Below are 13,961 nucleotides of genomic sequence, written 5' to 3' on the forward strand. Positions count from 1 at the left end.
TCCTGTTAAATGTTTTCTTGAGCAAAAATGGGTAGAAAATTTAAGATGAGTTGACCTTACAACAGTGCCTATCACAAAATATTCACCCCTTAGAAGTTTTCACATTTTCTTGTTGTACAACATTGAATCACGTTGAAATTCATTTGGCTTATTTTGACACTGACGAGCTGAAAAAGACTCTTTGGAAGTCTCTTTCTGCTGATCATTGTCAAAAAAGCTTACTGTATATACTCACGTATAAGTTGGGTCATGAAACCCGAAAAATCGATCAAAAAATCAGACCCCGACTTATACGCCCGTTCAAAAATGTGACACTTAATTTTTATTTATTTTTTTTACATCTTCTTGCTTCCTCCAATCTCTCATCAGTTTCTCAGACGCATTGAATTTTGTTGCAGCAGCACAGTCACTAATTTCTTTCACTACTTCAACGACATTTAATTTAAAACCAGCTTTATATTTCCTTCTGATCGAACTCGCCATCGTAGATAAGGGATGCTCTTACAATAAAGGTGTATGATGGTGTGAGATACAAAAAACACAAAACAGTGCAACCGTAGCTTCGGAATAGTGCGGGTATTACCGTGTGGTCATGTAGGAACAATACATAGGAAAAAAAAAAGGCCATGTGCTCTGTGGTTACTCTCTCAGGTGGGCATTAGCATATCATAATCTCTTGGACCAATAGTGTGAGTTTTCTGCATTCCACTTATACAACCGACATTATAAAAATACCAGAAACTATATGGTAAAATCAAGTTCAGAGAGAGAGAGAGGTTAGGAGCACACGCTGATACAGCGCATGGCCACACCCACATAGAAAAAAAGGCAATGTGCTCCGTGGTGACTTTCACAGGTGGGTGTTAGCATATCATAATCTCTTGGACCAACAGCGTGAGTTTTCCAGATTCGACTTATATAAGCGACATTGTAAAATACCAGTAATGGCACACTGCACAATACCGTGCTATGAATACACTTGACTTGAGTATTCCTAGTTTTCATCCTCTTTCTCTTTACGTTTAGCATTTGTTTGCTCAGAGGTTGATGTGCTTGGTGCTTCCTCAGCAGCTCTTCTTTTCTCCACTCTAGTGGCCCGCTTCTTCTCTTCTTTCGTCAGCATCTTTTTGCGTTAAAACTGATTAAGTCAGTGTTTGTGTTACAATTACAGGTAAAATTCCATTACAACGAAGTATGTTTATGGTCCCAACAGCTTCCCCATATGACACGAGTCTATAGAAATCTCGTTACTACGAAGTACATTCAGCAGGTACTTTCATTACAACGAAGTGCACAACAGACCTTGAAATGCCCAAATGAATCATCCGCAGAGCAGTTAGTTCTGTGGTCGCAGCTCAGTTGTGCACAACGATCCCCAAACAGAAACATTGTAATTTATTTTTCTTTCTTCGAACTTTCCTCGTACTGTTTTTTTTTTTTTTTTGCTGTTTTTGTTTTCTGTGGTTTTCAGTGATATATTTTGCTTATTGCTTGTTAACATTTGAAAAACACCCATTGGAATTTAACTCATTGTCACCCTCCGATAGAAACGGCAGACATAAAAAAATGATAACAGTTCATATTTGTTGTGATGTGAGATTTTACATATAACTTGATGAATATTTTGTATGTCTTTATTTGTAATTTAGGTAAAGCAATGTAATTTAGTGTTTATCCCCTCCCCCTTAGGAATGGGTCTGTTTGAATTTTAGGACAGGATTTGGGGGATGTGTCATAAACCAGTTTGCCGAGTGTTTCTTTGCTAAAGTCATTTCTCATCCCCCCCCGCCACCCCCGCAAGTAGGCCCTCATTAGTCTGAGGTATGGCTCTTTGGAATTGGCTTGTCTGAGAGGCCTGTGTGAGTACCATGATGTCCTATTGGCTCTAGGGGTTGGACAGAAAATCTATATATTTACTTGTTTAACCTCACACTCTTTCTCTTACTAACCAACATCTGAAAAGGCTACATATTAATAATACAATAGGGGAAAGTAGAGCAATATATTACTCTACCAAAACAAAACAATATTAGAAAAAAAAACTTTCTCGATTGCGACAAAAAGAAAAAAGACGTTGCCAGTGAATTTGGAACTTTGCCATCGACACTGTCAACCTTCTTGAAAGACTGAGCAAAAAAATGAAGAAAATTTTCGGGTTGCAAACGTATGTGTACTGCTGCATTTGAAGACGTCAAAAAAGCCGTTTCTATGTGGTTCAGTGATGCGCGTTCAGGAAAATATGAGGTTTGTAAACTCTCTTGGGACCTCCCCCAACTAGACAGCCAGCCGAAGAACGTCCCAAAGTGCGATCTCCTCGTTTGTAAGGCAATAGCAGGCTCATAGACATGCTGCGTCTCTCCGCCAGAGTAAACAGAAAAGATCTCGATGGCTGATGCAAGGTTAGGAGCACGTAAATTGTAAATGCAGATACTGTAACAGGATTACTTGATCACTGACCTGCATGACTGCTGTGTCTGTGTATAGCAGAGTAGCAGATCCCGCTACAATAAATAACTGTAGTTCCCGTTTTCAAGCTGAATAAAGCTGGTTTTGCTACAGTACTGAGACTCGGCCTCATGTTTTGGGGTGCAAGACAGAGACTTATAGCGCAACCCCAATCTTTTATGATTTGTTTCTGTGGCGCATCACTGCAGCGCTGTGAGCCTCCTATAGCCCTGCCCCAGCAAAGGAAAAAACAATCGTCCACAGAATTGTCCTGAATCGCGCTTCAGGACGCACTTCAGCATGTTGTTCCCGTTTGGGGGGGGGGGGGGAGGTCTCAAAGAGTTCAGAAACCTCAAAATATGAAGAAGAAGAAAGGATGATTCGGCTCCTGATTGATAACTGTGCTGCCCACAACATGCTTCCACATTTAGATAATGTTTGCGAGTACTCCCACCAAATTGCATGGCAGCACTTCAGCCATTGGGTTTGGGGATCATTCACACCCTGAAAGTGTATTATCACAAGGAAATGCTGAGAAAAATTCATGTCAGCATAACTTGTAGGCAGGAGGAGATTAAAATTAACGCGAAAGAAGCTATTGAAATGATTGCAAACACCTGGACTCAAGTTAAAGAAAGCACTAAAGTGACAGAATCTCATTACAACAAAATTTTCGTTATAACGAAATATTTTTTAGTTCCCTGGGAGTTCGTTGTAATGGAATTTTACCTGTATTTCATTTTTCACTTAAGCTGGCACTTAAGTCTTCAATCTGCCTCAAGAATGATTTAAGATATGAAGAGGTAGGGGAAGTGACAGTGAAGGAGATAGGGTTGAGAACGGCGCCCATACGCATGAGCCACATGGCCGTTCTGCTGCGCACTGCCGAGAGTCGATTCTACAATAAAATAAAATAAAAAGAAGAATAACCTTGGAGGTCAATCATCACCCCGAAAATGGATAGTAGACATCACGTAGTATATATGTACCAAATTTCAGGTCAATAAGTCAAAAGGATTTGCGAGCTACAGGTCATTTAAAATCCTGGACAGACAAACGGACAGCCACGGTAACGTATTATATATAAAGACCAGAAATTATACGGTAAAATCAAGTCCTGACTTCTCTGTGGGTGAACTTATCTGCGAGTATATACGGTAATTAAGTCCAATGTGATTCAATGTTGTACAACAAGAAAATGTGAAAACTTGTAAGGGGCTGAATACTTGGTTATAAGCACTATGGTAAATACTATTCTGAATTTCCCCTTGGGATTAATAAAGTTTATAATAATAATAATAATTTTTTGCATTTATATAGCGCTTTTCTCACTACTCAAAGCGCTTAGCAATTGCAGGTTAAGGGCCTTGCTTAAGGGCCCAACAGAGCAGAGTCCCTTTTTGGCATTTACGGGATTCGAACCGGCAACCTTCCGATTGCCAGTGCAGATCCCTAGCCTCAGAGCCACCACTCCGCCTTTATGTAATCGGTGCACATTTTGATGAATTTTTGTTGTATTGGTTTTCCTTCAGGCAGTGTACCAGAGCATTACAAGAACCAAACTGGAGCATTTACACCTTCACAATGCACAAGAACATTAGCGTAGAATAAAGCAGTACACCCAAAGCTCATATGCATGTCACGTGCCGTTGATCCCCTGATTTCCCAGGTTTTTATTCCTCCTTTCAGAGGCCTTGTGTAACGTCGATCAAATTTAGAGCACTGCCTTGCACAACAAACTGCATGAGAACTCTGGGAGGTGGAAAAAAAAAAAAGAAAGTTTTCTCAGGTCTTGTCATTTATTTGGATTTGGATGCATTACTGGTCACAGAGTTTTGCATGGTGATTGTTTTATTATGGCATTTTACATTTTTTAATGTTAAACAAACCAGTGATAATCAAAATGAAAAAAAAAAAAGGAACCGCGAAGTTGAATGGTGGCATAGGCTCTTCAATGTGCTAATGACATCTAGGCTTTGTTAATAAGGTCACAAATGCATATATTACAGTGATTATCATTATAATGATAAACAGAATTCACACAAAATGCTGTGCCTTTGCCGCAGTAATCATTTTTTTTCTCTCTCTCAAGAGGATATTAACATTCAGTAAAGGCTGAACTGCGGGGAAGGCCGCGGCTCAATGGAATGCTTGCGATTCTTACAGTAAACAGAACTGTGACTCACTGGACTCTGTTGTGTACAGTGGCCACCACGTAAAATGATTTTCATAGCTCTTGTATACCAATCTGCCCTTGGACGATAAAAGCTCATTAGTCATTAAAAGGATCTTTGCTGTGGGACGTTTGGTATGCAATCCCCACTTGGTTTGCCGGTCCCCACATGTTAATGAAGCTGATTTGAGTAATGTCAGCAAGACTTCTAGAGCTTATAGAAGTCTCAAAGGTTTTCGTTATTATTTTTTTTTCATTTGACATAGAAGGTAGGGTGGCACTGGTGGCAGTAGAATTCATAATGTGACACCGTTCCTCTTGCTTCTCTAATTACTTTTATCATTATTGTGTTTACAGTTAAACCAGAAGGAGGAGTACCAGCACCTTGGCAGTGATTGCATTTAATCAAGTGAGAAAAGTGTAGTGCGCTAGAGAGCGGCTCCTCTCTATAGGTAAGAATAATGTGCAGTATAGAAGAAGTCTGTGTTTCTAGATTGTTCCTAAGCCTAAAGTTAGTTTGGCTTTACTTTGAATTCTCAAAAGTCATTCCATTTCACAAAACACCTAAAAAAATGAGGGAAATGATCTGTTTGGGTCACATTTTACATGCAAGTGAATCTTTCTGTCCTGCCTAATCATCTTACAAGGAGCTCCTTAAGAAAAAATGCAATTAAATATTTAACTTGTTAACTGTGTCTTAAGTTAAGGGATCTGTTTGGTATTTTTCAAGTCAAAGTTGTTTCTTAACATTTATGGTATATATGAGCTTTCCACAAAAAATTGTATTCGAAAGTGAAGCACTTTTTTTTTTTATAAATGGTTTTTACCATGGGGCTGAAGGGTATCAGAGTCCATAGGTGAATGAAAAATCCTTAAAACTTACCAAATATAATAAATAATAATTAATATTAATCATTCTTTACAATTGTATAGCACTTTTCTCACTACTCAAAGCACTAATGTACAGCAGGATAATGTAATGGCAGCCATTTTTGCGGCAGTGTGCTTACCACTGTTAGGGGACAGAAGATGATTATGAGACCAGAATGACTAGGCTGTGGTGGGCAGTTTAGCCAGGATATCGGGATACACCCTGCTGTGTATGAAGTGGGCCCAGGGATCTTTTAGAGAGAGCCAGGACTTCGGTTTTACAGCACAGCGTTCACGTCACTGCACTGGGGCACTGGGATCCACACTCGGACCACAGGGTAAGCACCCCCTGTTGACCTCACCAACACCTCTTCTAGCAGCAACCTAAGCCTCTCCTGGAAGCTTCCCCATCCAAGTATTGGCTGGACCTGAACAAGCCGAGCTTCAGGTGGATGACCTCTTCTGAACGGCATATGTCCAATTTGAAGCAGCCAAGGTTTTGAGTTAAGAAATTACCCCTTCTATGTTTATGAGTCATCCTTCTGATAACAAAAGGAAACTAGAAATAATCATTTTATTGCCAATTCTCTGAATTATTTTTCTTGAGGTAAGAATACATTTGCTGTTTGCTTGTCTGCTGTTGGCCGCCATTGTGGTTGGATTGTAGATGTAAATAAGGAAGTTGATCAGCATGAAACCAAACACAGCCATGTCTGAAGCAGTTGAAAATGGTCGAAAATGTGCATTTGGTAGAAGGATGTGAACACGTTTACAGTTTCCATCTACTTCCTTGAGGTAATCACGACACCTTAAAGTTATAGCTGGTAGCGTTTAGGTTGGATGTGAACACTCAAATAGAAGACCTACTGAAAGCAAACCTGCGAGTCTTTAGCACTCATTTCTCTTTGGATAGCTACTTGTTCCTGATTGTCCATTATTCAAGCCAACTGCAATTCCAAAGATATTTAAGGTGAATCATTTCACTGCAAGTAAAGTGGGCTGAAATGTAGAACAGCAGAATATTAACAATGGAAATGCCATTTACTAGCGGACTTGATACTAGATGGATGAGTAGCTGTAATGGAGGGAGGCAAAGCAGAACAATCGTTACTGGTGCTACTTCACAGATCTCGTGTCATAGGTTTGAGTCGTGTGCCCGGTCGTCATCCATGTGGACTTTGCACATTCACCCAGAGTTAACATGGGCAACTCTAACACTTATACAAAGCCATAAGGATAACCCGAAATGGCGATTCCAGGATAGTGCGAAATGGGTTGTGTATGGGTGTCTGTGTGTCAGTCGTTCCTGTGATGGCCAGGCGCCCATCTCTTGCTTTTCACGTGGTGCCGCAGAAGGAGAGATGGTCGGCGAGATGAGGTGCAGAGCCAGATTTCGTTTAAAATGGCCGACTCACACAAACAGTTTATTTACTTTTTCATTTCTTCCTAAAGTGACGTGTATACACTGTTTTACAAAATTTGTAAAATCTCAGATATAGATTAATATTCTTGCCTTGAAAAATGGATGTATTCGGTTTGTATTAACAACACTATCTTAGACTCAAAAATGAATGCGGTACTAGACAAGGATGCCCCTTGTCACCACTGCTATTTGCAATTGCCATTGAACCATCGGCTGTTCACTTTCGAAATGCATCAGAGGTAAAGGGATTTTCTGAGAAGGACTTGAACAGGAAATATCCCAATATGCAGATGATATGGTACTGTACGTATATATCAGAGCCACAAAATCCCTAACTATACTAGCAGAATTTCAAAAGATATCCAGACTCAGAATTAATTTGAACAAAAGTGTGCTTTTTCCAGTGAATTCTCTAGCAAACAGCATTAGATTGGACACCTTCCCTTTTATTATTGCAGATCAGTTTATATACAGTATGTAGGGGTAAACATCACAAGTAAAGCTCTTTTTCAGCAAAGTTTTGCTGTTTGCATGGACAAAATTAAATAAAACGTGCATAGATGGTCTACCCTCCATCTTACTTTAGCAGGGAGAATTAACACTGTCAAGATGAATATATTCCCTAAGCTTCTGTTTCTATTTCAAAACATCCCCATATACATTAACAGATCAGATTCAATCATAACTTGATTTAGTTGGGATTCGAAATATCCATGCATCCAAAGGGCGACCCTACAATGACCTAAATCAGAAGGTGGCATGGCTCTACCTAATTTTCAGTTTTATTACTGGGCGGCAAACATGCAAGCTACATAAACCTGAACACTGACAGAAACAGATGAACACACACTAGCTTAGTCTGCAATAGAAATGAATTTTCCTCACCTCCCACCCATTTCTATTCCAGAAGAGATATTGATCAGTCTTGAAGACTCGGACAGCATTTCTATAACATATTAAAACATTTTAAAGTCCCTTCCTTTTAAAGATCCCAAAGTACAGTGGGGAAAGGATCTCTTATTCCACATTTCAGAAAAGGGAGTGGAAGGTCAGCCAAGCACAGAATTCACTCGAGCTCCACATGCACAAAGCATAGAATTATTCAACTTAAAATGTTTTATCGAGCACTTCTGTCTCATTTAAAATTGTCTAAAATGTTTCCAGGGCAAAATCCAACCTGCAAACATTGCAATCGAACTCCTGCCTCACTGGGTCACATGCTTGGGCCTGCACCACATCAACATCATTCTGGACAAAATTTTTTAAATGCCTATCAGACAGCCTTGGGGTCACAATCCCTCCTAATCCATTAACTCTTTGAGGGCTGAATATTTTTTCCAAAAAACTCAGTTTTCTGAAAAGCACACAAAGCAGTGGTTTCACACATAAAACAACATAAAACGTCTGTTGCCATGTGCTGTGGCTGCTGTTGGTGTATGTCCAGCATCTCTGGCAGCAGTGGCTGCGCAGGGGCGCCTCGATGGCCAGCAGGAATGCACTGTGGGCCAGCAGTCTGGCTGTCTTCACACAGCAGGTGGGTGGTGGCGGCGGTCACAGTGTGACGCAATATGTTTTGTACCTCTTGTCATCATAAGCAGTGGTCCTCCCAGGCGAATGCTGCTGTAGGCGTATCAGCTACATGAATGTGGTCAGCACCACGATCAGCTGGGGACTGATCAGCCGATGCTGGTACCTCACTTTTGTTTTTGATCTCCAGCTCCAGATCACTTGCATCAAATTCCAAGTCCGCCAAGTCAGAGTCTGGTTCAGTGATAATACGTAAATCATCCATGGAGTATTTTAATTTGCACGTTTGCTTTAGTCTCTCACCAGATGTTGATGCCATTTTAGAGGTTGTTTTGCTCTTCACTACTCATGCATGCGCAGGGAATCGAGGTGAAATCAGCAAAGCTCCTTAACTTTCCTAATAGCAAAGAGAGTTGAACTAAAACATAAAGGCAAGCTTTGTCACATTTCACAGCCGATTACCGTCCTCTACCCCTGAATTTCGACAAAAGTCGACATCAGCCCTGAAAGAGTTAATAACTCTGTTTGGTGGGCTCCCAGATGGACTTAAAGTGGAGAAGGACAAACAAACTGGAATTGCCTTTACTTCACTATTGGCATGTAGACTTATCTTACTCAACTGAAAGCATCCTAACCCACCTCAGTCAGTGGTTAACTGATGTTATATATTATTTGAAATGGGAAAAAATCAAATTCTCACTTAGAGGATCTGAACAAAAACTTTTTAAAACCTGGCAAGATCTGATCAATAATATTTTAGAATAAGCACTCATATTGGGGCTCCTTAAACCCTCTCAAAACTTTTACTCTGGCAGTTGACCTTTCTCTCTTTCTCATGGGTGGGGGTTGAATTGAATTTAGCTTTGTTAAGTTTAAATTGATTGTATGGAATGTTACATTCTTTAAATAAATTTAGTAAAAGTTATAAAAAAAAAAAACAAAAAGTAAAATGGATGCATTTAGTACGTTTTAAGACTTTTTTTCAAGTTTGGACCCTGGTACCCTTTTGGCCCCATTGTAAGCTGCAAGAACAGACAAGGTGCTTATAAAATTTAGGAAAAATAGGTCCACTTTAGAACGCAATTTTATGTAGCAAATTAATAAATACAATGAGTGTGAAGAAATGACTTTGGTTTGAAAAATGCCACACATATCCTTTGAAGTTTTAAGAACACCTACCTTCTTATGCACGGATAACCAACATCTTTATGTCAGCAAACCTGCAAATGCCTAGTCCTTTTTCCTCCTGTTATGATTTAATTGCTCATGTAGAATGACTTGGTGGTTATGTTCTTCATGTGACAGATTTGTGGTAACATTTACATGGAAGTGCTTCTTCCTGCAGTTCTCGACTAAAGGTAAACCCTGCACACAGACAGGACTTCTGCATATATGTATACCGGAGTAATGTCACCTGATTGTTCTTTTCCGTTTTGCAGGCTTTACGCATTTATTTTCATATTATGACTGAGTAATGCTGGGAGAATTTTCAGCGTATCTTTACTTCCTGATCCTTAAGAGTGTGTGGTATGTTAAATTATTTTTTGGTGTTTTAGAAGTGTAATTTACAAAGCTGATCAGAAGTTCCAGTCCAAGGAGATCTCCGCAGCAATCCTCAGGTTGACTGATTCCTGCCAGGTCTGGTGGCCTCTGTTCTTAGTAAATGTATGAATTTTATGTGATAGTTCACTGGGGATGATTTTCCTCCTATCTGTGAAGTGATGGGAATTATTCATAATCCCAAGGACAGACATCTGCCTTCTTTTCCAACAAGGAACTGGGAGCATTTGCTTTCCCAGCCTCTTTACAGTCCGTGTGTTCTGCGTTTGCTGCCTCCTCATCCTCCCAAGGGCAGATGTCTGTTCGATTTTTAACAATTCCTTGTGTCATTCCAAGTGGTGCCTGAGTTTCCCAGGGCAGGATTTCAGAAAGGGTGGCTTTTTGTCCACTTGCTGGTTTGAGCTCATCCATTTCCCAAGGACAAATTTCTTCCCGTTTGAGCAAGGCTGGATCGGACTCCTTGGGCTTCTTCCAGTCAGCTTCCTGTGCAGAACCTGCTTTTGGTTCTTCCGTGTTAGTCAGACAGGAATCGAGATGGGATGCTAGTGTCGGATCTTTACTGCTGTGTGTAAATGTGGTGCTGCCACCTGTCCCCTCTGCTTTGTGAGGGGAAATATCCGCCGGTGGACTTAGAGGAGATCCTACTATTGTGTTACTATGTTGATTTTTACTGCTTGTGGATTCTTTTATAGGTAAAGCCTGGCTATCTTTTTCACCAAGTGCCGGTAAGCATTCTGCTTCCCATGGACATACTTCAGCCAGGTCAATCCCTTTTGTCGTGAATGTTTTGTGAATCGGTTCCATTGATATTTCCGGTGGTAATACTGTTTCTACTGCTACTTCTACTGGAGAACTGTCCAGGCACTTGCTCTTATGCTCCCCAGATGTACCCCCTACGTCGGTAGTAGGTTTCTGATCATTTCCCCTCTCAGAGTTTTTACTGGAGTCCAACACACACTGCTCTACAATGGCACTTGCGTCCGCTACCCCATGGAATTCTTCCATCTCCCAGGGACAGACATCGGTTTTGTGCTGATTCCTTTCAGATATGTTGTTGTTCCCCTCATTCTTGCGTGTTTCATTAAGTTGGGTAACTTCTCTGTCTTTCTGTTGAACGGATCCTTTGGCCATCTCTTCTTTCTTCTCTTTTCGCTTTACCATGCCCTTTCTCACTTTTTGTTTTGCATCAAACTCCTTTGCTTTGCCAGACCCCCTCAATCCTTTCATCGACAGGCCAAAACTCCTTGGGAATCCTCTAGGTTCCTTGTTTTTTCCAAGTGTGACAGGTGATCCTGGTGCACTAGAAGACACAGGAACCTTTGCTCTTTCCTTTTCTGGCTCGTCTTGGGAATCCGAATCCCAAGTGTAAAGGTCTGCTGGTAGAAAACTCTCCTTCATCTCCTTTTCCCCTGGCCTTTCTATTCTCTGCATCCTGTCGCCGGTACTTGCTCTCTTCTCAGCATCTTCAGTAACTTTAAGACTGCTTCGAGATTTTGGCTCCCGTCCTTCGTAATGGTGAATAGTGGTCTTATCGGCCACACTCTCCCACGATGTCCCAATTTGCCATGATCTCCCCATTTTTGGATGATCAGAGTTCATTGGGGCGTATGTGACGTGCTTTTGTACTTTGCTTTCACAAGGCTGCGGTTCGATCTCCCATGGGCACACTTCTGCCTTGTCATAGTCTTCTTTCAAAAGAGCATGCATAGTTTTTGGAATTGGCTCACTATACTTCACCGCTTCAGTCGACCCATCTTCAGCTGAGGTTCGCTTATCTTCATTTTCCTTCTCTGTGCCTCTTCCACCAAGACGTTTTGAATTATCCTCCATACTGTAACTCTTGCCTGACAAGAGATGAGCCGTTTCTTTGCTACTTGTGATTACACTCAGTGATTTCTGAAGCTTGACAGGTCTGTGATGCAAGGGCTTTTTGTCCACAGTCAAATTGTGGGCACTGGCTGATTTACATACCAGCGGGGCGCCATCTATAGAATCCGTCTCAGAGTGTTCACAGGACTTCCTTGCTAGTTTCTTGCGCATGAGTGAGTCTAATAAAGATGAATCCTTGCTTTCTACTGATCGATGCAGGTGGGAATGAGCCTCCTTGCTGTCCCGCACATGGTCATAGGTACTGTGGGACTTACGGAGCGAGAAAACCCTGTGCTTGATGGAATCCTCTTTAACCTTCATGCTTGAGCTCGCCGGCTCAAAGTGTTTCTTTTTGCATGTTCCAGGGTGACTCGCCCCTCCTAAACCTCGGGAGCTCTGGGAACCTTCCTTGTCATCACGGCTGCACTGGCGGCTCATGGACTCCGGGATCTCAGTAATGCGTTTCATTATGGAGCGGCCGAGTCCCCTGCGTGAGCTGCGCTTCTTTTGCAAGTGGGGGTTGTTGGCTGTCATCTTCTTAGTTTTGTGTACTTCAAGCTGGGCGTACAACTTCTTCAGCTCATCCTAGAAATGTCCATAAGAAGTACAAGTTGATTGGCGGGTGTTAAAATATCTTAAACAGCACAAAGTGACATTGTTCCACAATAATGACATAACAGGAGGCCTAGTTTTCACATTAGGATCTACAATAAAGCTTTGGTGTGATTGTGTGTGAGATGTGGGAATCTCTTTACCTCACCTTGAATTCATGGGAAGCATGAACACAAGGTAGGAAGCAGCTGTGGACAGAGCGCCAGCCAACTGTAGTGCTCAGTGATGTGAACGCTGGCACTCATAAAGGGCCGGTTTGTAACCCTCAGTTAAACTAAACTTCTCGCGAGGAAGAATTTCACTGCACTTTGTACATGTGACCAAAGTCAAATCAAATTGTCTTTGTCACATACTGCTATACACACAGTACAGTCATCCATCCATCCATCCATTATCCAACCTGCTATATCCTAACTACAGGGTCACGGGGGTCTGCTGGAGCCAATCCCAGTCAACACAGGGCACAAGGCAGGAAACAAACCCTGGGCAGGGCGCCATCCCACCGCAGGACACACACTAGGGACAATATAAGATCGCCGATGCACCTAACCTTCATGTCTTTGGACTGTGGGAGGAAACCCACGCAGACACGGGGAGAACCTGGGAAGCGAACCCAGGTCTCCTTACTGCGAGGCAGCAGCTCTACCACTGCACCACCCCACACAGTACATTATAGAGTGAAATGCGTACTTGCTGAAGAAGCATATAAAAAGACTATAAATAGTAAATACTCTCCTCTATTATAAATACAGTGGCATGCAAAAGCATTCAGTCCCCTTGAAAATCCTCATAATGTTCTGCATGACGAAAGATTTGTACACACATTCATCCATTCAGTATTTTAAAGTGAACTCTTTTTGCTATAACAATACATTTCCAAAGTCAAAATAAATCCTTTTCTGTAGATTTTTAACTGAAGAAAGTTTGTGTTTGTGTAAGTATTCAGGCCCTACACATTCATACTTTGTTGAGGACATATTTTGCTGCAGTAACAGCCTTCATTCTTTTGGGATAAGCATGTCCCAGTTTTGCACATTGTTCAGGAGTGATTCTTCACCATTCTTCTTGACAGAATTTCTAGAGACCTTCTAGGTGGGTGGGATGGCACCTCTGGACAGCAGTTTTCAAATAATGCTTCAGATTCTCAGTAGGGTTAAGATCGGGGCTTTGACTTGGCCATTGCAAAACATTCACCTTTCTGTTTCTGAGCCATTCCAGTGTTGCTTTGGTCTCATGCTTAGGGTCTTTGTCAAATTGAAAGATGAATCTTCTCCTGAGGTGTAGGTTCATAGCAGACTGGAACAAGTTCTCATGCAATATTGTGCCATATTTGTGTCCTTCCATTGTCCCTTCAGCTCTGACAAGATTCCCAGTCCCCATAGCATGATGTTGCCCCCACCATATTTCTCCATAGGTCTGGTGTTTCTTGAGGCCTGAGCTGTGTTAGTTTTACACCACATATACTTCTTTGAAGTCCGATTC

The 13,961-nt window shown here is 41.5% G+C and overlaps 1 protein-coding gene across 1 annotated transcript in view; it reads right to left on the reverse strand.

Moving 5' to 3' along the window:
• Positions 1–9,869: 9,869 nt before the first annotated feature.
• The window catches only part of gpr179 (G protein-coupled receptor 179), a 98,340-nt gene continuing 94,248 nt past the window's right edge, over positions 9,870–13,961 (reverse strand). Inside the window, exon 11 of the mRNA XM_051918987.1 lies at positions 9,870–12,452. Coding sequence (XP_051774947.1) covers positions 10,167–12,452 — 2,286 coding nt within the window. The 3' untranslated portion in view covers positions 9,870–10,166. The remainder of the gene's footprint in view (positions 12,453–13,961) is intronic.

This window comes from Erpetoichthys calabaricus, chromosome 14, assembly GCF_900747795.2.
Source record: "Erpetoichthys calabaricus chromosome 14, fErpCal1.3, whole genome shotgun sequence".
In the NCBI taxonomy this organism is placed as follows: domain Eukaryota; kingdom Metazoa; phylum Chordata; class Cladistia; order Polypteriformes; family Polypteridae; genus Erpetoichthys; species Erpetoichthys calabaricus.